General features: G+C 28.9%; 1 protein-coding gene across 1 annotated transcript in view; it reads right to left on the reverse strand.

Annotated features, from left to right (window-relative positions):
* fs(1)N (female sterile (1) Nasrat) overlaps nucleotides 1-23,985 on the reverse strand; it is a 32,514-nt gene that overhangs the window by 2,640 nt on the left and 5,889 nt on the right. Inside the window, exons 2-5 of the mRNA XM_065509648.1 lie at nucleotides 2,404-4,692; nucleotides 2,088-2,348; nucleotides 283-2,029; nucleotides 11-225 (exon numbers count right to left, since the gene is read on the reverse strand). Of these exons, the coding sequence (XP_065365720.1) occupies nucleotides 11-225; nucleotides 283-2,029; nucleotides 2,088-2,348; nucleotides 2,404-4,692 (4,512 nt within the window). The remainder of the gene's footprint in view (nucleotides 1-10; nucleotides 226-282; nucleotides 2,030-2,087; nucleotides 2,349-2,403; nucleotides 4,693-23,985) is intronic.

Genomic DNA, 23,985 nt, shown 5'->3' on the forward strand with positions numbered 1-23,985 from the left:
TAAAACTTACCATTAAAGTGTTATTAAATTCTTCCTCCAAATTGACCTTATTCACCAGGCCTTTAGTTGAAATGACACCATTTAAAATCACATCCGAAAATTGCACAGATTCATTAAAACTTTGAGGAGTATTTAAGGTAATAATTCGAGTTAGATCTATATCTTTGATAAAATGTACCGACAAAGAATTGCCATCTAAACTGCCAGCAGCAAATTGCAGGAAATCTAAAAAAGACTTTGTTCATTAACCACTTAGTTTTAAATTAAACAAAAAAAACTTACGTGGCACATATTGATCCTGATCCACCCTAAGAGTATCATTTATCCATTGTCTTATGCTGCAACCATTTAAATTTTCCACTTGCAAAGTTCTTTTAACTTGTATTTCATTAGCTTTTATAGAATCCTCAAACTTAACGGGAGCTTGTATAATTATGGGCTGGGGTCCATGTATAAAAACCAAATTATTAAACAGATACATTAGATCATAGCCATTTAATAACTTAATATAGGCCCCCTTGTCAATGGAAACGCGACCGGTAAAAGTATTTCTACCCTTAAGCAAACACAAATGATTTTTGTATATCAGGTTTTCAAAGAATTCTGACAAATTAGGAATGTCTTGCAAATCTCTCAAGACGGTAAGATCCTCCAGAAATTGCACAGTTTTAAATTCAGTAATATTCTTTAAAACAAATTGTTGTAATTTGGTATCGAAATACAAAAGATTTTCCAAATCTTGCCATTTAAAATTATTTATATTTCCAGCTAAATTTACTTCACGTGCCACTAAATTGCCTTTGATGTGTATAGAACCCTTGAAATTGTTATTCTTTGTCTTCCAAGCCATATTTTCCAGGGGAACGCCATTTAAAGCTTTGACTTGGGTGTTTTGTAAAACTTTTACTGGCTTTAGGAAACTTTTGGGACCCTTAATTTCTATACAGGAATTTGTAGATCTTATGACTATATCATCTATAATATCGGGCAAATAGTCTCCTCTAAAATCTCCCATTACCTTAAGATGGCCTCTTAAATCCAAAGGTTTAGTAAATCTCAATTTGGTGGACAAATAATTGGGACGATTTAGTCGTATGGTAGTTAATTGTATCTCCTCATCAAATAGTAAACCATTTAGTTTATGTAATTGAACATCTCCTGTCACTGTTATATGATCTACCTGGATTTGACCATTTAAAACCATATCAGGCAATTCATCAATTTGATTTAAAAATTCCAACAGATATTCTGATTTAATGCCATGCAACTCATCCGTTTGTAGACCTTGCTCCAAAATCAATTCATTTAGGAAAATATTGCCTCTAATGGGAGGCTCATGCCAAGATCTTTCCTGAACAAAGCCATGCAACTCTATATTGTTTAGTTTGCCTTGGCCCAAAATATCCTGGGAAATATCAGCTTGCTCAGTTTCTAGACGCTCAAACTCAGCCGATTTTATCCATAAATCTTCTTGTATGGTTTGTAAATTATCCTTAATAGGTTGTTCATTAAGGCTTTCTAATACTGACAAAGAGCTGGCTTTTAATTCCTGTGGAAATATCAGTTCTAAAGATGTTAAATCTAAAGGTTTATCTAGAAGTATGACCTCGTTTAAAACTTCCTCAACTTTTACTCCATCATAGGAACCATTTAAGCTTAAATTGTAGAAATAAACATAACCTTCTATAGAGTTTAAACCTAGAGTTTGATTGGTATGCACTGTTACAAATTCATGGGCTTGAATTTGGTTTATGCTATTATTTTCCAGCTGAAAGTCTATGGGAAACATGACCATGTCAAACGATTTTAAAGAGGGCACCCAAATTTCTTCCTCAGGATCTTCCGATTTAACCAAAATATCCTTAAAACGTGAACCTAAAGGTTCATTGTCCATTTCGCCTTTTAAAACTATAGGGCCATTGACATAAAGTTCATTGAAATGGCAGGTGGCTTCAATAATATTAGACTCCTGTAAAGTGGGATTTTGGGGAAATGTATCCACATTGCGGCCATGGACTTGACCATGTAGCTGTATACAGAAAAATCAAATTATTTAATTTCATGACAGGTATTCCAGATTGACTTACTTCCAATATTTCCGCTACTTCCAATTGCTTAAAGGTGGGCCTACCCAACCACTCCTGAGCATCCATTAAAGTAATGGCATCTACTGGATTTTTGCCATTTATCAAACCATTGGTATCGACGGCAGCGGCTGACAAAGTGTTGGCGAAATGTTTTTCAGCCTTAATTATGGAAATGGCGGGACCACTGGATACCAAAAAGTCATCTGGGAAATCCATAGTATTTAAGGTATTTATGGTTAAAATATCTTCCACCATAACTTCCTAAAAACAATAAACAAACTTAATTAATTGCTTAACTTTATAAAGAAAAACTTACTCCTTCTACTTTTAAATCCTCAAAAACCTGTTTCTGAGTTCTAAACACCAAATTTTCCTTTATAACCGACCAGGCCACACCATTAATTTCACCAAACTCTATATCTCCCTCTAAACCAAAATCATCCTCATGTATTTGTTGATTACGAGAGTCTCTTGATGATTCCTCCAAAACTTCTAAATCCGAGATGTTAATAACACCCTCAAAGTTGAGCTCACCATTTTGTATGTAAAATGATTCGCCATTGACATTCTCCACTTCCAAGTCCTCTACCATTAACTCATCAAACTCCAATTCATCATGTAACATTTCAGCCAGATTTCTACGTTGCCTGCCGGAATTCAAAGATCTATCCAAATCTTCTATATTTTGTATAACCATTTCCAAATCTATATTTGAGTCTTCCAAGGTCCATTTATAATCATTTACATATATTTCTCCAACATCTCCATTAAATATGAATTCTGGGGTTTTCAGAGACTCTAAACTGGCCAAATCAGGCGGGGATTTTATTAGCTCCTCATTGGGTATTTGTAGAAAATGTTCAGCTTGAGCTACCAAATCATCTTGTTCTTTCACCCAGTCTTTAAGAAACTCAAATATTTCTTGCAGATCTAAAAGCTCCGAGTTTTTGGCCAGCAGTTCGGTGTGTAAGCGAAATAGACCAGATTCTGCCTTATAACGTGGCACTATAACCGAAATATCATCACCGCTTTTCAATAAAACGGCTCCCTTAAGACCCTCATCTCTGTGCAAGTCCAGCATGCAAGCCACACCAAATACCACATGCTCACCCAAGTGACAGGGTACTGGGATGCTGGTCTCAAAGGCCTCACCATCCCATATCAAAGTCTCCACTACCGTTATAGTGTGGGTGCTGAATTCCACCCTATGTTGCACCAGTAAAATAAGATCATCACGATAAGTTCTAACGGGTATGGGAAGGAATAACTCCACCAAACCGAAATTATTGCCCAAAATAGTTTTTGAAATAAAATCCCCCTGTTGATACAGTAAAATTTGGGGCTGATAACCGCTTAAGGCCAAATAACTGCGGCCACCCATTTTAAAGCCAGCTATGGTTACAATACCTTCCGCCGCAACCGATCTCTTGAGTTGAAAACGTATATGGGTAAAGGCAGCCTCATGGGGATTAAATGTATAAATCTCTGCTGAATTATTTTGGGGTAAGGCCAATATAACATCCCTTCCAGTATTTAAAAAGGTCACCTTATCCACTATATGCTCCAGCTGTAAACGTTGGGCTATCCAAAATTCTTTGGTATGTAATTTATATTGATAGATATTCAAAGCATAATGGCCCACCAAAGAAGACTGATTAGAGGATATAGTTAAATAATCTTTGGAGTCCAGCGAAAAATAGGTCAAACCGGTTATAGTATTACCCACCAACCAGTCCCAATACAACTCAATTTGTTTGGTTTCATTATTGGCGCGATACCATAAAACTTTATCGCCCGTAGCTATGAGTATTATGCCTTCCTGTTGCTGTTGCTCCAAATTCCAATAGGTATAGGTTTCTATATCTGATATAACATGACCTACATCCACCACCATAGCTTTTTCATATTTAGCAGTGTCTTTACGCACTATTAACAAATCGGTTAGACGACGTCCTATAAAATATTCCTGGCCAGCATGCACTATATGTTCCCATTCCTGAACCTCGGGGCCCAAATCAAAGGAGAAATCTTCTTCTATATATTTGAGTATTAAAACCTCTTTGGTACGTCTTTTCGAAACTACCAGACGCTGTAATTTACGTATATCTATTTCCGCTTCATCGGCTATATTAGCCGCTATAACATTAGGAGCTTTGGTGTGTGCTGATAGCTCATCTGTATCCTTTGAGCCTGCCCCCACCTGTTCAGAAGCCTCCGTTTCCCCCTGGCCTCCCATCATGGACAGTAAAGCTTCTTTACCCTTTTCTTTCATACCCAAAGTAGACTCCAAGGCTTTGATATCTTGGGTTTTGGCAGCACCAACTGTGGCATAATTATCCTTGGCAACTGCCAAACCAATTTCAGCTCTTAATGCATCCGCTTCTTTACGATTTTGAGCAGTAACCTCAACTTTGGCTGATTCTTTGGGGTCAGTTTTGGCCGCACCCTGAGTCCAGGAGGGTTGTACTATGACTCCCTTGGCGGCCACATTTTCATCGTCACTATCTAGGGCATCAGTAAGTTCGGACTTTAGTTTCAGAATTTCCAGGCGTTGTTGTTCAGTAATAGCTGCTACTCCCAACACGCAAACATCAAACAAAATTAACTAAAATTTTAAAAATTCAGAAGTTTTTAATGTTCTTATTTTGTATTTAAATAATTACCTTTAACAGCAATACATTAAAGAACAAGTAACACACAATCACTTTATTTTTTGAGTATTTTTTAAACATTTTGTTTTAATTTATTGCTGACTTCAACATTTGTAGATCAATTGACATATTTGATTTACTTGTGATCTTTTACTATTGAAGATAATTTTTTTGCTTTTTGTTGAAAACAAATTTATAACGGTATTTTATTGAGTAAAATATTGTAACACAATTAGCTTTAAATAAACCTTTAAAATATTAAGCAGAGTTTCTCAATATTGTTTTATATTTAATAGCTTGATCGTAAGATCCCATTTTTGTAAAAACATTTTGCACATATTATTAAGTAAATGAATACATTTCACTTCACTTTGTTTTTAATTCAATAATTTCTTAATTTTTGTTTAATATTTTATACGATCGTAGCATTACAATTACGATCACCGGCCGAAAATAACTTGCCAATAAATAATTGCTTATTTGCATTGACTCGCCCACAAATCCAAATATTAGAAATTAACACTTAGTTTTAGTTATAGAAGCTAAATCACTGGAAAATGATTGATGTTGGTTGTTATTACTTCTAATTATTTTTTTGTTTTCACTTTTCAGGTTTTTTTCTTTAGTTTTTCTCAATTTTTTTTTAAGATTTTTCTTATTTTAGTTTTAATTTTTTTTTCTCATTATTTATTGCAATATTTAAACAATTTTTTATTTATTTTCATTCACTGCACTCATTTTTATAGTTAGGGAAACACTGTCTTCAATGTACATCCACAATTTAACATAAACTGTTGTTTAACATTATTTTATTATACAAAAGAAAAACACAAACAACTTTAAAATTCCCTGTTAACTGTAGTTTATTGTAATACTGTTACTTAGTTATCATATGTTAGCTAAACACTAGTGAGACCTAACAGAGCCGGTCTCATTAGTAAACAATGTTAACTTTACATAATGTTAGCTTATTGTTTGATATCTCTTTCTCTTGCTCTCCCTTTTCTGTCACTCATTTACTTATTTCTACAGCAGATGTTAACAGTTTAGTAAAACAACATTAGTTCTTATTGAGTAGCAAACGGTTTAACTTGTGAAACGGATAAAAAGCAATTGCTGAATATTTTTTGTGAATTTTAATAATAAAACAAAATTCTTGCTAATAATTTTGTTTAATATATGCAAAAAGTAATAAAATATTGTATTTAAATATTAAAATTATCTATTTTATAAGAAAATTTAAGAGATTTCTATTGAATTACGGTGTTTAAAAAGGAAAATCAAAAGTTATTTTTTAGTTTTTTTTTGTTATTTTTTTCGTATTTTGCTTTGTCATCTTCCTTTAACTTGCAAATCTTTTATTCCTAGTTAATGTTGGTGTTGTTATTGTTGTTTTTCTTGTGTGAGAGTGTATGAGATTTTGTAATATATAGAATTACAAAATAAAAAGTGCAACTGTTAAGGAAATTATTAAAAAGTTTAACAATTGTCAAGAAAAGTTTTTAAATTATTTATAATTAAAACAGATGGTTTAATAAATTGTAAATATATATAAAATATTTTCAGTTTAAACGAAAAAAATTAAAAAAAAAAAATTGAGTGAAAATTTGTATTTGTTGTTATAAAAAGGGTGTGTTCCTGAAATTAAGGAGGACAACGTGTATTCTTTGCTTATGCAAAGTCAAGGACTTTTGGAATAAGTTGAAAAAATTTGCTGGCTAAGGATTTTTATCTAAACAAAACTCTAAAGGGTAATTAAATAGAATTTATTAATATTTTGAAAACATTATGATTAAAAAAACGAACATAAATCCCTCCCTTACTAACAAACTCCCTTTTATTGCATTTGTACAATATAGTAAAAGATTTACCCTGACCTTTTTTTTCTTCATTTCCTTGGTAGCTTAACAAAAGTATATTTTTTTTTGTTCCCTTTTAAATTCCATATTTGCTAATTTCAGTAAATCTGCGTATTAAAAAACTCTATTGTTGTTTTTTTTGCTTTAAATTTGGACAAAAAAAAAAACAACCACATTTTAGTATTCTTAAAAATTTGCTTTAATTGTTTTTATTGTTATTTTTCTAGAATTGTTTGCACTTTGGCGCGTGCTGTTATTATTTTAGGCACTCGGCCAGCCCAGGCCAGTTCAGTTCATTGTATTGCATTCGCATTTCATGTGTTTGACTTGGAAAAACTTTAATTTCCTGTTATTCTTTAGAGGAAAACTCATACCACACAAAAATCCCATTAAAATTTTTAGCACTTTTCACAGCAATTCTGAAATATTGGTGCGTTTAAAGTGGCATTAGCTTTGAAATGTAATGGGTGTTGCTAAAAGGGGCTGTTGCACATTTCTAAGATTTAACCGCAATTTTGATTTCTTATTTTAGGAAAAATCAATATTTGTATCCGGGTACAACCATATTAAGTGCGTGTGTTGCATGTTCTTTACATGATATGTTTCTGGCCATATGGCGCATGTTCCTGTTTTGTTTTTCTTCTTTGTTTTTTTGCGAGATTAACGCTCAGTTAATACTTACTCTCTGGGTTTTAACTTTATTGTTTTTTACAGCTCTTTAGCTGTTGTTTATTATGACACTAGCATCATGAGGAGTTGTCAAGGAAAACTCATAAAAGTTTTTGAAGGAATTTTTATTAAAGTTTTGCAGTAATTATGGTGCCAATTTTGTTGTTGGATTGGATTTGAAAAGTCATGGCAAAAAAGTGGAGCAAAAGATGCAGAACTAATTACATAAACTTCTTTGAATGTATAAATTTGTTAATAAGTACCAATATTTATAGTTTCAAGCCAAATTATTCATATTTTTAAATGTAAAAATTGATATTCTTATGTCTCAGAGTCTAGAGAATAAAATTTATACTTAAACTTAGGTTTATAAACCGTCAAAACTCTATTTTATGAAAATTACAGGGCTTGACATAAATTGTACTAAAGTCTCGCTGCTTGCTTGTTAGTTAAAACTGACTTAACTTGCAGTTAAACTAAACTTGAAACAAATGTTAGCGGAGACAGGTATCTACCCATACACGAGCAACCAATCAGGAGACAGAACTCTTCCTGTCCACGAGTAACCAATCATTTCACTAGTTCTGTAACAGTTATATTTTTCTATAGGATATTGATACTCTAACATATTAATAGCAGCCTCTAAAACTAATCAGTTAAACCTAGCTTATAAAAGTTAACTAGAGAACAACCTGGTTCTTAGTTTAAACCTGGTTTAAAAGACAAAGAGCTACAACCACACCTAGGATTTTAAAAGAACTCTTAAGTAAAACTCAATTTATTCTAAAACAAAAACCTCTAATAAAAAGTGCATAGATCTTTACTCAAATCTTCTATAACAATTTTTTTTATTAAACTCCAATGTCTTACTACTTCACTTTTAGCCTTTAGCACAATATCAGTTTTTCAATCATTGAAATAAATTTTATTTAAATGAAGTTTTTTTTCTAAAGAAACTTCTTTTTTTAAATAAGTAAAACCAGCAAAATGCGTAGGTTGTCATATTTTTTTTTTTAGTTTTTCTGCAACTAGTTTAAAACTGTCATTAACATCGTGGCAGGATCTATCACATGTTGGAATAATGAAAGAACACACACAAGTCTAATAATGTAGCCAACCACACACTCGTTCGCGTTCCAAAAAAAGGCAAAAAATCATATGCAATACAGACGCTTATGGAAGGTCTGAAAGTATGAATCTTTTTTTTTTTTGTTTTTTGCTGATTTTTTATGCCTGAAACAAAAGTTACCTAAAGTTGTGACTCTGGCGCTTTGGTGTAGTACCGGTTTAGTTTTGCTGTTGTTGTTTAAGGCAGACATATGAATAGAAAGAATACACCAAGTACACTAATGATTGAGACAGGAGAATCAAAGGAATTCATTGATTTAAAAGGCCTTAACATCCAACAGACTGGCGTTCTATAAGAGAGGAAAGAGACAGTCTTCTAGGAAGGGGAATAGTCTCTCCATTAAGTGTTAATTCCGCGCTTCCAGGAAGGAGTCAGTTCTCAACTATAGACTACATTCTCAACTATAGACGAGACTAGAGTCTCAATTATGGAAGAGACAAGAGTCTCAACTATGGACGAGAATAGAGTCTCAACTATAGACGAGAGTCTTAACTCTGACGAGACTAGAGTCTAAACTATAGGCGAGAGCATCAACTATAGAGTGAGAAATGATATAATCAAAAACAGTCTCCAGGTGAAGCTTAATATGTTAGACAACTGTAAGCTTACATGGAAGAATAGACGACTTTGGAGTTCCGAAATCTGTGTTCAAAAATCAAAACCTAGAAACCCATACGAGAGTTAAGGAAAAATTGAGATGATCTGCTCCATTAGAAGAAAACTTCTCAGAAGTATTTAGAGGTAATAAACGATTAGATCCCGGTAATATCAGAATATCAGCATAAAATAGAAGCATCTAGCGAATGTTTATCGGCTCTGTACACTCTAAGGTAGAAGAGATCAGGAACAAGTTTATTTTAGTTCGTCTTCATTAAAGAATTTAAGTTTGAACGCAAGCTAATCTTTAGCTAATGGAAGAATATCGTTCAAAACCAGTTTTCAAAGGCAAAATCTAAGTTTGACATGATCGGATTTCATGAACAAAACTTTTCAGAAGAATGATACGATAAAGACTGATTAGATCCCGGGAATTTTAGAAAAGCAGGAAACTTCGTCTGTCTGCCTTTCAATTTCTGCATTGTAAAAGGGGACTAAGTGAAATAAATAAACTGAACCATAAATTGGAAATATATGGAATAAATTTGTTCAGCTAAATCAATTATGATATTAGTTCTTTGGGACTAGTTCGCTCATGAACTATGCAAGAAGGAGTCAACCAAAAGGAGCAATGCTTTACATGAGAATGGATTGGTGTTGAAATTTGTGTTTGTTTAAAAAGCCGATTAATGTTCGTGCCTCAGGACAGAGTTTGGTTCTCATTGCTTTTAAGAGACTCAAACCTGATATTAAATGAAATGTGTTCATTTTGAACTTATTGTTGATAGTTTCGTAGGCATTCGTGTTTTGTAAAAAAACAATTAATGTTCGTGACTTCATTGTGTTTTGCTCTCATTGGATTAAATGCTGATTTGCTCAACACACCAGTGGCAGTTAGAGCAACATAAATTTAATATTGATGGTGGAAACAATTGTATAATGAATTCATTACTTTCATGTCCTGCTCTCTTTCTACATGCATATTCCCTTTAACATACAGTGCAAAAGTTGCTTTAAAAAGTGCAAAAACACAATAAATATTTTTTTTGTTTCTTTTATTTTTTTTTTTTGTTGTAGTAAGTAACTACACTAAATGTTGTGACAAGGTAATCGAGTTTGAGTTTTTGGCATTACGAGTACGAGTTTGTAATGAATGAAAAGTATGTTCTCTAAAAAGTAAGCAGCAGACTGAAGTGTGAGTATCTACATACATGCGGTTTTAGGAGACTTTAAGGCTTGAGGCTTGATTTTTTGACATGATATATAGTTAATGATAACTGCAACGCATACGCAATGAATTTTTTTATATTTTCTTTGCAAAAAAATAACAAAAAAAATAAATTTAACAAATGTGCAAACAAAAAACACAAAATATGATTCAATGTCAAGAAATGCATTAATTATATACAAAAATATATATATTTAAGTGTTTAAGCATATAAAAAACCAACTGGAAGTTCACTAACTTTTTGCTGGAGTTTATCAGTTTTCGTTGTTATTTAAAAAAAAACAGGGTGCTAAAAATAAATATAAAATGAGTCATTTAAGTTTTGGGTAGATTACATTAAATGTATAAAAAAAATCCTTTAAATGTTTGACTTATATGACTCAATAACTTTTAAATTGTGTTGCGGTTTTATGTTTAATTGTGGGTTATCAATTTAACCCTTTTGTTGTTTTATTTTTTTGAGGGGTTAATTCATTATTTAACACCATATTCTTTATTTCAATATAATTTTAATTTATAATAAACATTAAATTTTATGACACATTCCAAAAAAAAACTGCTTATAAAAACTATTGTTCTTTTCAAAATAAAAATTTAACATTTTTAATAACAGCATGTGTTATTGTTTTATGTTTTTATTTTTAATTTATTAGTTTTGTCCGTTGTTTTCAAAACCTTTAACACATGTGTATCTTCTTCTAACTGTCAGTATTGTGTAAGATGTCATAACATAAGGGTGATTGTTTAATTCTCAGCAGGATTCTAAGTAAACACTAGCCAAGACTCTGCCCTCAAGGAGCCTACTAATTTTAAGCAGAGAAAAAGAGAGTGAAAACATCAGTTGCCATACTTAATAGCCAGCTGTGTTTGACTCTTAAGAAAATTAATTAATTTTCTACACAAAATTTCCATTTCCTTAAGAATATCCTAGAAGAAAGTACGTACTTGCATTGAGAGGTTAAAGACTATAGGGGTTTCTGTTTAGATGTTGAAAGATAACAACTGTATTTTTGGAAATGTCAAGATGATGTTTGTTTTAAATTAATTTATTTAATATTAGTTGGAGCTGTCACAGTTTTAATTAATGCACAATTATTTATTCATTGCTTATTTTAGAGATCTTCTAACAACATAGGAAAAACGTACAGAGAAGAAACCTAGTAGCCATAAATCGGCAGTTGTCTAAGAAGGAAAATGGTCAGAATGTTTTAATAAAGATCCTAAAAAACCTAACAGTTTTAAAATTAGCAATTTGGCAACAATTCTCTAGCTGCAACGCTGCTTATATAACACACTAGTTACCATTGTCTCCACTGGTATCCTTTAAAGTAGTGCATTGAGTCTTGTTCACATATTGGAATAGTGAAAGAGCACAAATAACTCTAATGTAATCACAGACCTAGTCTCTCAATTTCAGAGATCAGAAAATACATTTGTCATGTTTTTGCAGAGATCAGAAAAAATGTATGGTTTGTTGCTCAAGTTCCAAAAAAAAATTAGAAATTAAAAAAGTTCGAATTTTCGAAATTCTTAAAAATTACTAAATTGTTGAATTTTTTTCCAAAAAATAATATATTGATATTTCTAAGCTTAATTTGCTACTTATTTGTTAAGTTTAAGGCAGTATTTGCATGTTCGAAAAATTTCGAAATTAAATTCAAATTCCGATATTATTAAAAGTGCCAAAATTGTTAAATTTAAACCCAAAATAACTAAAATTTACTTTTATTTACATAGAAGTTTTACATTAAATTTTCAACATTTAGTTAATTTTTATCATATTCGAAAAAAGTTCCAATTTTTGAAATTCTTAAAAATACCAAAATTGTTGCATTTAAACCAAAAAAATATATTTTTTTTTCTTGCGATTTTAAAATTTTTATGTTCGAAAAAATTCGAAAAAAACAAAATCGAATTTTCGAAATTTTTTTACAATTCCAAATATTCGAAATTCTTAAAAATTACTAAATTTTTTAATTTATTTCCAAAAAATAATATATTGCTATTTCTAAGCTAAATTTGCTACTTATTTGTTAAGTTTTACATGTTCGAAAAATTTCAAAATTAAATTCAAATTCCGATATTTAAAAGAGCCAAAATTTTTGAATTAAAACCCAGAATATCTAAAATTTACTTTTATTTAGAAGTTTTATATTAAATTTATAAATAAATAATTTGTTTTTCTTCCGATTTTAAAATTTTCATTCTCGAAAAATTTAAAAAAAAAATCGAATTTTCGAAATTTTTTTTACAATTCCAAAATATTTGAATTTAATTTCAGCTCAATAAAAAGTTGAAATAACATTTGTCATGTTCGAAAAATTTCGAAATTATATTCAATCATCAAAAGTTTTTAAATTATTGAATTTAAATTTAAGAAAAACTAAAAAATATTTTGAATTAGTAGTTTTATATTAAATTTTCAACATTAAGACATTTTTTGTCATACATATTCGAAAAAATGGATAATATCAAATTTTTTAAAATTCCAAAATATTGAAAATTCTAAAAATTTCGAAATTGAATTCGAATTTTTCGATATTGTTAAAAGTGCCTAAAATCTTGAAGTTAATGTAAAAATTACTAAAATTATTTTTAATTAGTAGTTTGACATTAAATTTTCAACATTAGGGCACTTTTTGTCGCATACGAAAATTTTGAAAAAAAAAATCGAATTTTCGAAATTAGCCTTTTTGTAGCAAGTTTAAATAAGATTTATCATGTTCGAAAATTTTCAAAATTAAATTCGAATTTTCGATATTGTTAAAAGTGCATAAGATGTTGAATTTAATTTAAAAATAACTAAAATTTATTTTTAATTAGTAGATTTACATTCAATTTCAAGAAATTTTTTGTAAATTCAAAATTTTCGAAAAAAAAAATTTGAATTTTCGACATTTTTTAAAATCCCAATATTTTGGAATTTAATTTCAATCCAATAAAAAGCAATAATTTGTCATTTTCGACAAGTTGAAATAACATTTGTTCAAGTTCGAAAAATTTCGAAATTAAATTCGAATTTTCTATAATGTTAAAAGTGCCACAAATGTTGAAATCAAATCCCAAATAACCGACATTTACTTTGAATTTATGTCATGTTCGAAAATTTTACAAAAAAATGTTTGAATTTTCGAAAAAAAAAATTTAATCCAAAATTTTGGTATTTAATTTCATTTAAAAAATAAATCAACAAACATTTGCCATGTTCGAAAAATTTCGAAATTATATTCGAATTTTGGTATCATTAAAAGTGCTTAAAATGCCCATATCAAAACTTTCGAAAAACAAAGATCGAATTTTCAAATTCTTTTTTTAATTAAAATATTTTGGAATTTAATTAAAATCCAATAAAAAACAATAATTGCTTTTTTAGCAAGTTGAAATAAAATTTGTCGAGTTGGAAAAAATTCGATTAAAACATAATTTAAAACAATATTTTTGAATTGTCTACTTTAAATTCCAAACAAATAATTTATTTGCAAATAAATTAAGCTGAAACAAAGTTCCTTCATTAATTGCTTAATATAGACAAAAATGACTTGGATTTCTTGGAATTAAAACAAAAATAATGAATTTTCGTTGGCTTCAAAACTCGCTTGATCATATTTGCCAAATATTGAAAGAATGAAATAAATCTCCCAGCAAGTTTTGAAACCTAAGCAGAAATTTAATTTATAATTTCTTGGGAATAAAATATGAAAAAAAAAACAACCAAAATAGTTAATACCTAATATAGAAGAAGTCCATTCCAATAAGCAGCTGGTCCATTGACCAATTCAAGCAAAAAAAAACTAAAAACACCTTTAAATTGTTTTTTTTTTCTTCATAATTTTATTTTATAGGAGGCAAATAGCACAAGAAGCAGGCAGCAAGAAAAGAGAAAACCCCAAAGTGGTTATAGAATTTGATCTTAATACAAGATCTAATCATTCTACTAAATAGCCATAAGAGAGTAGAAATAACTAAATAAATAAATGAATGAATGAGTAACCGTTAAATTTTTAAGCATTTTAAATGTTTATTTTTTGCTTTTTTTGTTTTCTGTATAAATAATTCTAACAAATAAGGCAATAAAAACAAAAACAACATGTGGAGAGACAAAACAAAAGGCAGACAATAATAGATGGGAGTAGAATTGGAATAGAAGACGCGGTTGTGCGGAGACCCACATTTAAAACCACTTTTGTTATTCAGTTAGACAGCGAGATAAAGAAATAAGAGTGACATTTGAAAAGACCTCCTCAGACAATGATTTGTAAATGATTTAACAAAAGAATCGATTAAATTTATAACTGCAACAAATTATAAAGCTTTAAAATTCTTGTTTAAATAACTGGATACAAAAGATTGAATAATAAAAATAGGTTTTAGGTTAACCTTGTTTTGTTAAAAACAAAGTTGGCAAATTTCCGTATTAAATTGTTGAACAAGAGAAGTTTGCTAACTAGATTTTCAAAAAGCTTAGCTACAAATCAATATCTCATTAATGTTTTCAATTATCTGACAATTAACTGACGTGTTAAAAACGAAAGCTTAAGCTTTATATTGATTTAATGCCCCCCCTATTCTAACAGTTTCTACATAAAATAATAAAAATTTCATTTACATGACAATTTTGTATAATTAAAACTAAAGTCATAATAAAACTGAGAAATTAAACTGTCAACACTTGAGTCATATTAAATGAAATCCAGGGAAAAATGCACATATTTCTATATTTGTCGGATGTTCTAATGTTTTAACGAATAGATGAAAACATATGGCACGTGCCTTACAATGTTTTTACAAAACCTAAATAATAATAAAAAAAAAATACGTAGTAGTTTTTTTCATTTAGCTTTTCCTGTCATTTCTCATTTCAATTTAATATAGAACTATGGTAGTAGTAGACTATATTTAGTTGTGGGGACTTAATTGAAAACACAATATTTTGCTTAAATACAAGTTCAGGTCATGTTTTTTTTTTGTGTATCAGGTTAAAATTTTGGTTTTATAAATACATTTTTAAATGTGTTTCATGTTTCGAAAGAATCCCTTATTTCTTTGTTCTTCATTTCTCCCCTTGAAAAAAAAAAGAAATTAAAGTTTTTTTTTGGTGTTTTAAAATTAATTTTTTTCGTTGTTGAATTGTTTTGTTGGTTACTCATTGACAACCCCACAAAACATGCATTTATCATTAGTGACAGTCATTTTGTTGTTATTGTTTTTTTTTTTGCTTTTTTGGGCTACATCGCCAGACAGCCAGACTTATTGTATATAAATAATATATGAGAATTTTATTACTTGCTTTAATCCCCTAAATTAAAGAAACAGAAAGTTTTTTGTCTTTTTTTTGGAAAAGAATTTTTGTTTTGAAAATATTTCGAGTCAATATTTAAACAGACATAGTAGGGGTATTCACAGTTTGAACTGAAAATTTATTATATACATGAACTGTTTAAATTTTCCAATTATTTAATGTAGTCAAACCTGGCTTTTATGCCTATCAGGATTGAAAATGATTGAAATTTAGAAAACAAAAATTTCCCCAATCTTAAAACTTCTGTCAATCAAATGGTGGTGCACCTCATTCCGAATCACCTTGGTCTTCCTTAAAAACAAGCTTCTTGCGTGAAGAATATTTCATGGATTCCACTCGTCTTCGGTCGTTATTCAAACTGAAAATTATTTGAAATCAATCCCTTTCTTAAAGTTCGAATGGTTAAAATTGTTTAATAAATCAAAACCTTCCCGAAATGTCAAACATTCCAAAATCCAGCTTTTTAAGAAACTTTCAATTCTCCATCTCGCTTAGTACGAGACTTGTGAAGGAATTCTGCCCGTTAATGCGGAATCTAAACCTATTCACGGATGGCTGTAAGAGGAGAGAAAATGTCGATGTCTACATTGAGGAATTCGGAATCAGGATCGGAATGTGGATCAAGCAAGTATCATAGAGACATTGGATAATCTACCAAAATCCTGCTTTTTGAGAAACTTCATATTCTCGATATCGCATAGTACGTGACTTGTGAAGGCATTCTCCTCATAAATGCTGAATTTAAACCTATTCACGTATGGTTGTCAGAGGAGAGGTGTAAGGTATCTACAATGAGAAAATCGGAACAGAAAGCCGAATTGATATCTATTAAAAGGTGTGCAAACTGGGGAATTGAGATATTCGAATCTTTACCGAATGCAGAGCTGCAATAAGATCCCTGATTAGTCTACATACTTAACATCTACAAAGTCCGCAATGAGGCAATATGGTAGCTTTGATTACAGGACACTTAAAATTCATTATTCATGCCAAAGGACTTGAACTACCATCAAATGCCGAAGCTATCATAAAGATAAATATGAGATTACATCTTCTCTGGAGATGTCTCTGGAAAACTTTTAAAACGTCGGCACTCGTTTATTCTTCTTCGAGTTTGTCCGAAATGGCAGACATTGTTTTTGGAGTTATAATTTTCTTTATTGGTTCTGATGATATTTCCAAGGCCACCTCTCTCTTTATTTCCCATTTATCGTATATTCTTTTCTTAAGTCTCTTTTTAAATTAATTCCACATTTCTTCCTTCTACATCCTTCTCCTCATCTATTAATATACTTCCCTTCTTCTTACTGGTAACACTAAGTGATCAATTAAATAGACAAAAGTGAGCTGTTTGCGAAACCTTGAGAGAATAATGATTGACAGCTTTTGGATAATTTTTTAAGTCGGACTTAATATTTCGCTGCTTGCGAAACCTTTGAGAATGGTTTGAGAACATGGAATTTGAGAAGACATTATTTTTTGAACACTGACTTTAAATCAACCTGAAATTGAACGCAAATGTGTAATTGAAAACTTTGTTTAGGAGACCCTTGAGTATTACATTTGATATCGAATGGAAATAACACTATTTTTCAAACGTTTCAACTACTGTGTGTTTTGTAACTAATTCTTTAGGTCAGACTCGTATTTATGTCTGAGAAGGAAAATTTAATATAAAATTTGTTAAACACTGCTTTTGAAATCAGTCTCAATATAAATTTGCAACATGATATTAAACCTTATTTAGGTTTGAAAAAATTAAGCCAAATTTGTATTTAGCTTTGAGATTGATTTGAGAATTTTTGAATTCAATTCTCACTATTTGATATTTGAATCCACCTCAAACTGATTTAAAATGTGAAGTTTCAAATATCTGTTTAGGTTTGAGAAACCTTTGAGAATTTAGCTTTGGGAAAGATGTGAGTACAATATTTGATAACAAAATAGAGAAAATAACGTTTTATCTTCTATGCTAATTAAATTGCGGGTTTAATAATGATTTTAGAATAACATTTGATATCAAATAGAGGAAATGGCCTTTAAATAACAAACACAAACTGCGAAACCTCTTGGCATGTCTGCAGAAAACAGCAAGAGTCTTTGGCGGTAATCGAACCCACAATCCTTTCGGGGTACTGTTTTTCAAAACCTCTTATTTATTTTTGAGAAGCCTTTGAGAATTACTTTTGGTTTCAAATATAAATAATACAATTTTTCAAAGGTTTTACTCTGAATGTTTTAAGAATGATTAAAGAATACCATTTGATAACAAATATTGGAAATGGCCTTATTATAACAAACAGAAACTGTGAAGGCTGTTGGCATGTCTGCAGAAAACAGCCAGTGTCTTTGGCGGGAATCGAACCCACAAGCCTATCCGGGCACGGTTTGAGAAGCCTTTGAGAATTACTTTCGATTTCAAATAGAATAATTTTTCAAAGGTTTTAATCTGAAATTATTCATGAAAATTCATAATTTGATTTTTATAACCTTTTACTGATACTGATACTCGTGAGTACCCTTAATTTTTTTATACATTTATGTACTTAAAATACACCAAATACCCATAAAATTGTATATAACTAAATGTTTCTTCTTTTTTTATCATTTCTTATCTATTAATTGTTTCACAGAATTTTGGTATTTTTTTCTTGGGAAATTCAATATATATTTTTAGCAGTTTTATTTCCAAGTGCTTGGTAATAGACTGACGTTAAAAAAACGAGAGGAAAAAAACTTGAACAAAAATCTTTATTCATAAAATTTTATAGAGAAATTAAAATTAATTAAATGACTTTTTTATTAAAAAAAAAACTGAAACAAATGAAAGAAACACATGTACATCTACATTAATTAAAAGCTGTGGCTGGCAGCCCTAAACATTTGTCGAAAGGTTACTGTCTTAATTAAAATATCAATTTTTATCGAACTATTTATGGCCATGTGCGTAATTTTCAATTAAATGATTTCACTTTACTTTTATATAAAGAAATGTTAATAGAAAACGTTTGAGAATAAGAATAACTAAAATGTGTCATCTCAATTAAGCAAAAATAACAAGCTTAATTATACATTAAAAACCACATAATATAATTTTAAATAAAATAAATTCTAAAGAATCATATAAAATGAAACAAATGTAAAATCTATACAATTTAATTACACAATAATAAGAATTACTGCAACTTTTACAAAAAACAAAGTCTTTAAAGCAAGATAAATTAAGAATTTCATTTCAAATTAAATGACAAAGATAAGTTGTAAATAGTTTACATGACAATTTTATGGTTTCTATTATCTTTCAATTATGTATGTACTTCCTATTATTCGTTACAGAAATGTTATATTACAGAGTTTAAAATACTTAAATTAACCTTCTCATTTAAACCGCATTAAAACCACATTGATCAAATTATCTTAACGGAATTAGCAATAATACTAGTACTAATGTACTCAATATTAAAGTAAAGAAAAGAGAAGGTTTAACAAAACAACTGAACTGAACTCTAGTTAAACTAAAACTAAAGCAAACAATTATTGTTAATTCATTTTAAAGAGCTATACTTCCCCTTGAGGTTAAGTACAAATGTATATTTAATATCCTATAAACAAAACTTCAATACAATTAAATACTTAATTAAATCCATTTACCAAAAACCATGCTACCTAATGTATTTACCCCCTGTATTTTATGCTATAATATTGTACTTCAAATATAGGTCTCTCTCTCTATCTCTCTCTCTCTATGCAGCAAAAGAGTTAAACTATGAGTAGCTGCAGCAGCCATACAATCATTAACTAATTGCAATTGAAATGTTGGCGAGCAAACACTTGTACTAATAAAAAGTACATCGAGTACTTTTATTTTTAGTTCAGTGTAAACATTAGCTGCAGCAAAAATAAAAAAAAGAAAGAAAGAAAATAAACTACATATTGAAGTGCTAGTACTTCCGTACTTTAGAGTTAATTAAATTTGCACTTGTTTTTTTTTTGTTTAATTTTTTTTTGTTTGTTCGTTGTTGTAATAATTGTGTAGCTGTTTAATCTTTTCAGTAAAAAATATTGCTGTAACTCAGTCTGCAGCAGCAGTTTCATGTTTTAAATATTAATTTACGTTTGCTGCGACGACAACAACAGCAACAACAAACTAATAACTCAAATACACTAACAAAAGAATGTGATTTGTTAAGAATACAAATCACTTGCATTGTTTGTTTACATTACAAACAAAAAAAAACTGAATAAAAATACTCATATTAGGGCTAATCACAGTTTCACATATTACAAGAAATAATAAAAAATTGTGGTATTAAGAATGATTTAAGACAAACACATACTGCAAATCCTCTTGGCATGTTTGCACAAAACAGAGTCTTTGGCGGGAATCGAACCCACGACATTTTTTTTCCAAAATCTCTATTTAGTTTTGCGAAAGCATTGAGAATTACTTTTGATTTCAAATATAAATTAAATAAATAAATGGCATTTTTAAAACAAACACAAACTGCGAAATTTTGTCTACTTGAGATAAACTGTATTTGTAGGGCTATTCACAGTCGAGGTAAAATTAATTATTTTTGCTTGAAATCTTAAACGAATTAGGTGCATTTAATTTAAAATGTCCATTGCAGATGGCCGATTGGCACACTCTGCATAACACTTCACTACTAAATTAAATAGTAGTAAACTCCACGATTTGAGAAAACACAAGTAATAGGCTATATTCGGCAGTGTCGAATCTTATGTGAAGGGTATCACCAAATTATACTTTAAAATATATTTTTTTTAATATTTTTAGGTAAACAAAATTAAAATTTTTTATTAAATTGTTTATCAAATTTTTTTCAACATTTTTTTAAAAAAGTTTTTTCCAAATTTTTTTTTTTTTTTTAAAAAAATTATGAAATCCCAGGGGGGGAATTAGCTATTTCACCCCCTCTGGATCCGCAGGTGGTGTAAACAAAAGAAGCTGTTAAGGTTTGTTTAGTAGAAAATGGTCAATATCGGTCCATGATTTTCAAGAAAAAAATACATTTAATACAAAATTTCTGCTTTTGCCAAAACGTACAAGATGATCAAAACAAAATTGTTCTTTAGATAGTTTTCAATTTAGTTGTATGAAAAGTTTTTTTTGAATTCAAAATAATTAATCATCTATGATTATAAATTTGTTTGCAATATGTGATTACCCCTCTTATTTATCATATTTCGCCTTATAAAATAATTTACTTGTTTTTTTTAAATCTTTTATAGTTTATTGTGATGAATTTATTTACAATAATAAAACAACAAGAGCAATAAACTTTGCATATTTTGCAGGTTCTTTAAAATCCAGTTTGGTGTAAACATTTTATTTTTTTGCACCCAGAAACTCAATCAAATTGAAAACAATGGAAAAGTGTGAGAAATTATTAAATATTACTAGTAGTTAATTACATTTCTGATGTTTGATATTAAAGCCATTGTTTTGGAATTTTTATTAACGGGCTTACAAATTGTTAAACAATTTGTTTTAATGCAATACTACATGTATGACAATATTATGTAATAGTGTTCAGAGAATGGGAAGGGATAAGATGGAGAAATTTATACAACTTAATTTAAAAAAATGGGTCAAAAGTTAAGTTTTCTTCTATATATATAACTGTTTTGGAAGATGCTATGGCGTCTTTTTTTTCACTGAATTGACACACTAAATAGTTCGTGCCCTAGCGATGCCAATATTTAATAGGGAGCAATAAGAACTTAACTTGTGATCGGTAAATTTTGAATTATAAACAAGATCGAGAAAGATCACCATGCTGGTTTTCTTTGTCGCTAGGGATTTTGCTTGCTGAATTAACAAATTAATTATAGTTGAATTAATAAATTTGAGAAAATTTGGATTCATTATTATTATATTTCTTCAAATTGTTTAAAGTTTCATATGATGCCCGTTAGTTTTATGACTTCTTGTCGCTGGTAGCTTTAATTGTAGCTGCTCTTTTTCACTACATACTTAAAACAAATGTGTTTAAGATATGGGAAGAGATACTGTATACAGTTTTATGTTATATTTTTTATGTTAATTTTGCAAAAATATAAAAAACTAAAGTTAAGTAAACAAACTTTAGAGCATGCAAACAAATGTTGTACATGAGAAAATTAAAAATTAGATAATTATAAATGAAACTAACCAGATATGCGATCATTTGATTGTCTGAAAAAACAATAACACGGTAGAATTTAAGTTAAAAATAGCAACAAGAAACTATAAAAACAAAGTTAAAAATATAACTGAAATAGAAATATTTAAATTCATTTTTAAAATCACAAAAATGTACCTTGTCAATTTTTTTAATTCGAATTTAAATTTTTTTTAAATACATATTTTGTTTTCATAAAAAATATTTTTTTTTAAAGTAAACCAGTAATTTAAGTATTTTTAACATTATGGAAAATTCGAACTTAATTTCGAAATTTTTCGAACATGACCCAAATGGATTATTTTTTGTTTGTTTTGGAATTGAAATTTAAGTTCAAAATAATAATTAAAACCGAATTTCCCAGTTCTCCGTTAATTCTTGGAACTTTCAATATTTATACGTATAAATGTAATGTAATTGTTAATCAAATATAAAAGTGTTGTTTTATGGATAAAGAATACAACATTTTTAAATTTTTAACATTTTCGAAAATTCGAACTCAATTTCGAAATTTTACGAATATGTCAAAAAATGTATAAAAAACTAAACAATTTAAAAAATAAAGTTAAATTCAATAATTCACATATTTTTGACAATTTTGAAAAATTCGAACTTAATTTGGATTTAAATTCTGCAATTGACATATTTTTTAACAATTTTAAAAAATTCGAACTTAATTTCGAAAAAGTACGAACATTCCATAAAGTGTTCAAAATTCGTAAATTTTCAAATTAAATGGATTATTATTAACAATTTGCCTTTAAACTCAACAATTGACATATTTTGAACAATTTCGATAATTCGAACTTAAATTCGAACTTGTTCTAAATGTTCGAAACTAGTAAATTTTTAAAATATTAAGTTTAAATGGCAAATTATTGATATTTTGGATTTATATTAAAAAATTTAGGTATTTTGAACAATTTCGTAAATTCGAAATATCGAAAAATGTTCAAAACTTGTAAATTCTAAAATTAAATAAAATTAAGGCTCTATAAGAATATATTGAGTACTTATTTGTCTTTCTCATAAAAATTCTTTAATTTAGGTGTTTTTAACATTTTCGAAAATTCTTAACATTTTAACATTTTCGAAAAACTTAATTTCGAAATTTTTCGAACATGTCAAAAAGTGTTAATTTTTTATATTTTTGTTTATATTTGAAAAATAATTTACATTTAGAATAGAAATAAAGACCTATTTTTTTAATTTTTGCTTAAATGGATTTATTATTTATTATCCAAAAAATTACATTTTGAATGAAAATTTATCAAGATTTTCTCAAATTTTCCTTTTTTCTAACATAATTAATTATTATTCGAACTTCTAAATTTTAAAAATAAATGTTGATTGTTTATGGGGTTTAAATTAAGTAATTTACAACTTTTTAAAAATTTCGAAAATTCAAAATTAATTTCGAAATTTTTCGAACTTTACAAAAATTTGAAATTATTATGTTTTAAAGTAAATTAGAGCTTAAGTTATATTTTGTTAATAAAAATATTAAAGAATTTAAAGTTTTTCTGTATTAAATCTTTATAAAAATATTAAAAAATTCATAAAATTTAAAATTTTCTTCTGTATAAAATTCTTTATAAAAATATCTTTATATTTTAAGCTTATTTCCTACACTTTACAATGCATTGTGTCCATTATCTTGCTTTACAACACCAAAAGATATTAAATATTTATAATAAACTTAAAGTTTATTTGCAAATGGTTTTAAAGAAGCAAAAAAAGAGTCATTTAAGGGCAAGACAGCTGGATTGTGTTATCTGCATCTGGAAGACAGTGCAGCACAAAAAAAATATTGTTTATATTTTCCTTATGCTTTATTATTTTGTTTTTATTTTGCACAATAAGCTAAATAAAACACAATTCAAACAATTGTAAGAAGAAACAAAAACGAACGAACTTCAACACAAAATGAAGAGCTTTTTATATACCCTTCATCATGAATAGAAAGAAAAGGGTATATATAAGTTTGTCATGCCGTTTGTAATTTCTGCAATCTTCATTTACGATCCCATATATTTTGGATATCGTTATAAATAGCAGAGTCGATATAACCAGGCCCATATCTCCGTTTGTATGTTGAAATCAACTTTCAGAAGCCCCCAAACAACTTAGATTTATGACTGATACATCAATATATCCGAAATAGTTCCGCTTAGGTTGCTATTTAAATTCGGAAAAATCGGTCCACAAATGGCTGAGATATAAGCAAAACACCACGACTACCTTTTTTTGACTTTTTTTTGATATATCTGGATTACTAAGT

This window comes from Calliphora vicina, chromosome 4 (genome assembly GCF_958450345.1).
Source record: "Calliphora vicina chromosome 4, idCalVici1.1, whole genome shotgun sequence".
NCBI lineage: Eukaryota > Metazoa > Arthropoda > Insecta > Diptera > Calliphoridae > Calliphora > Calliphora vicina.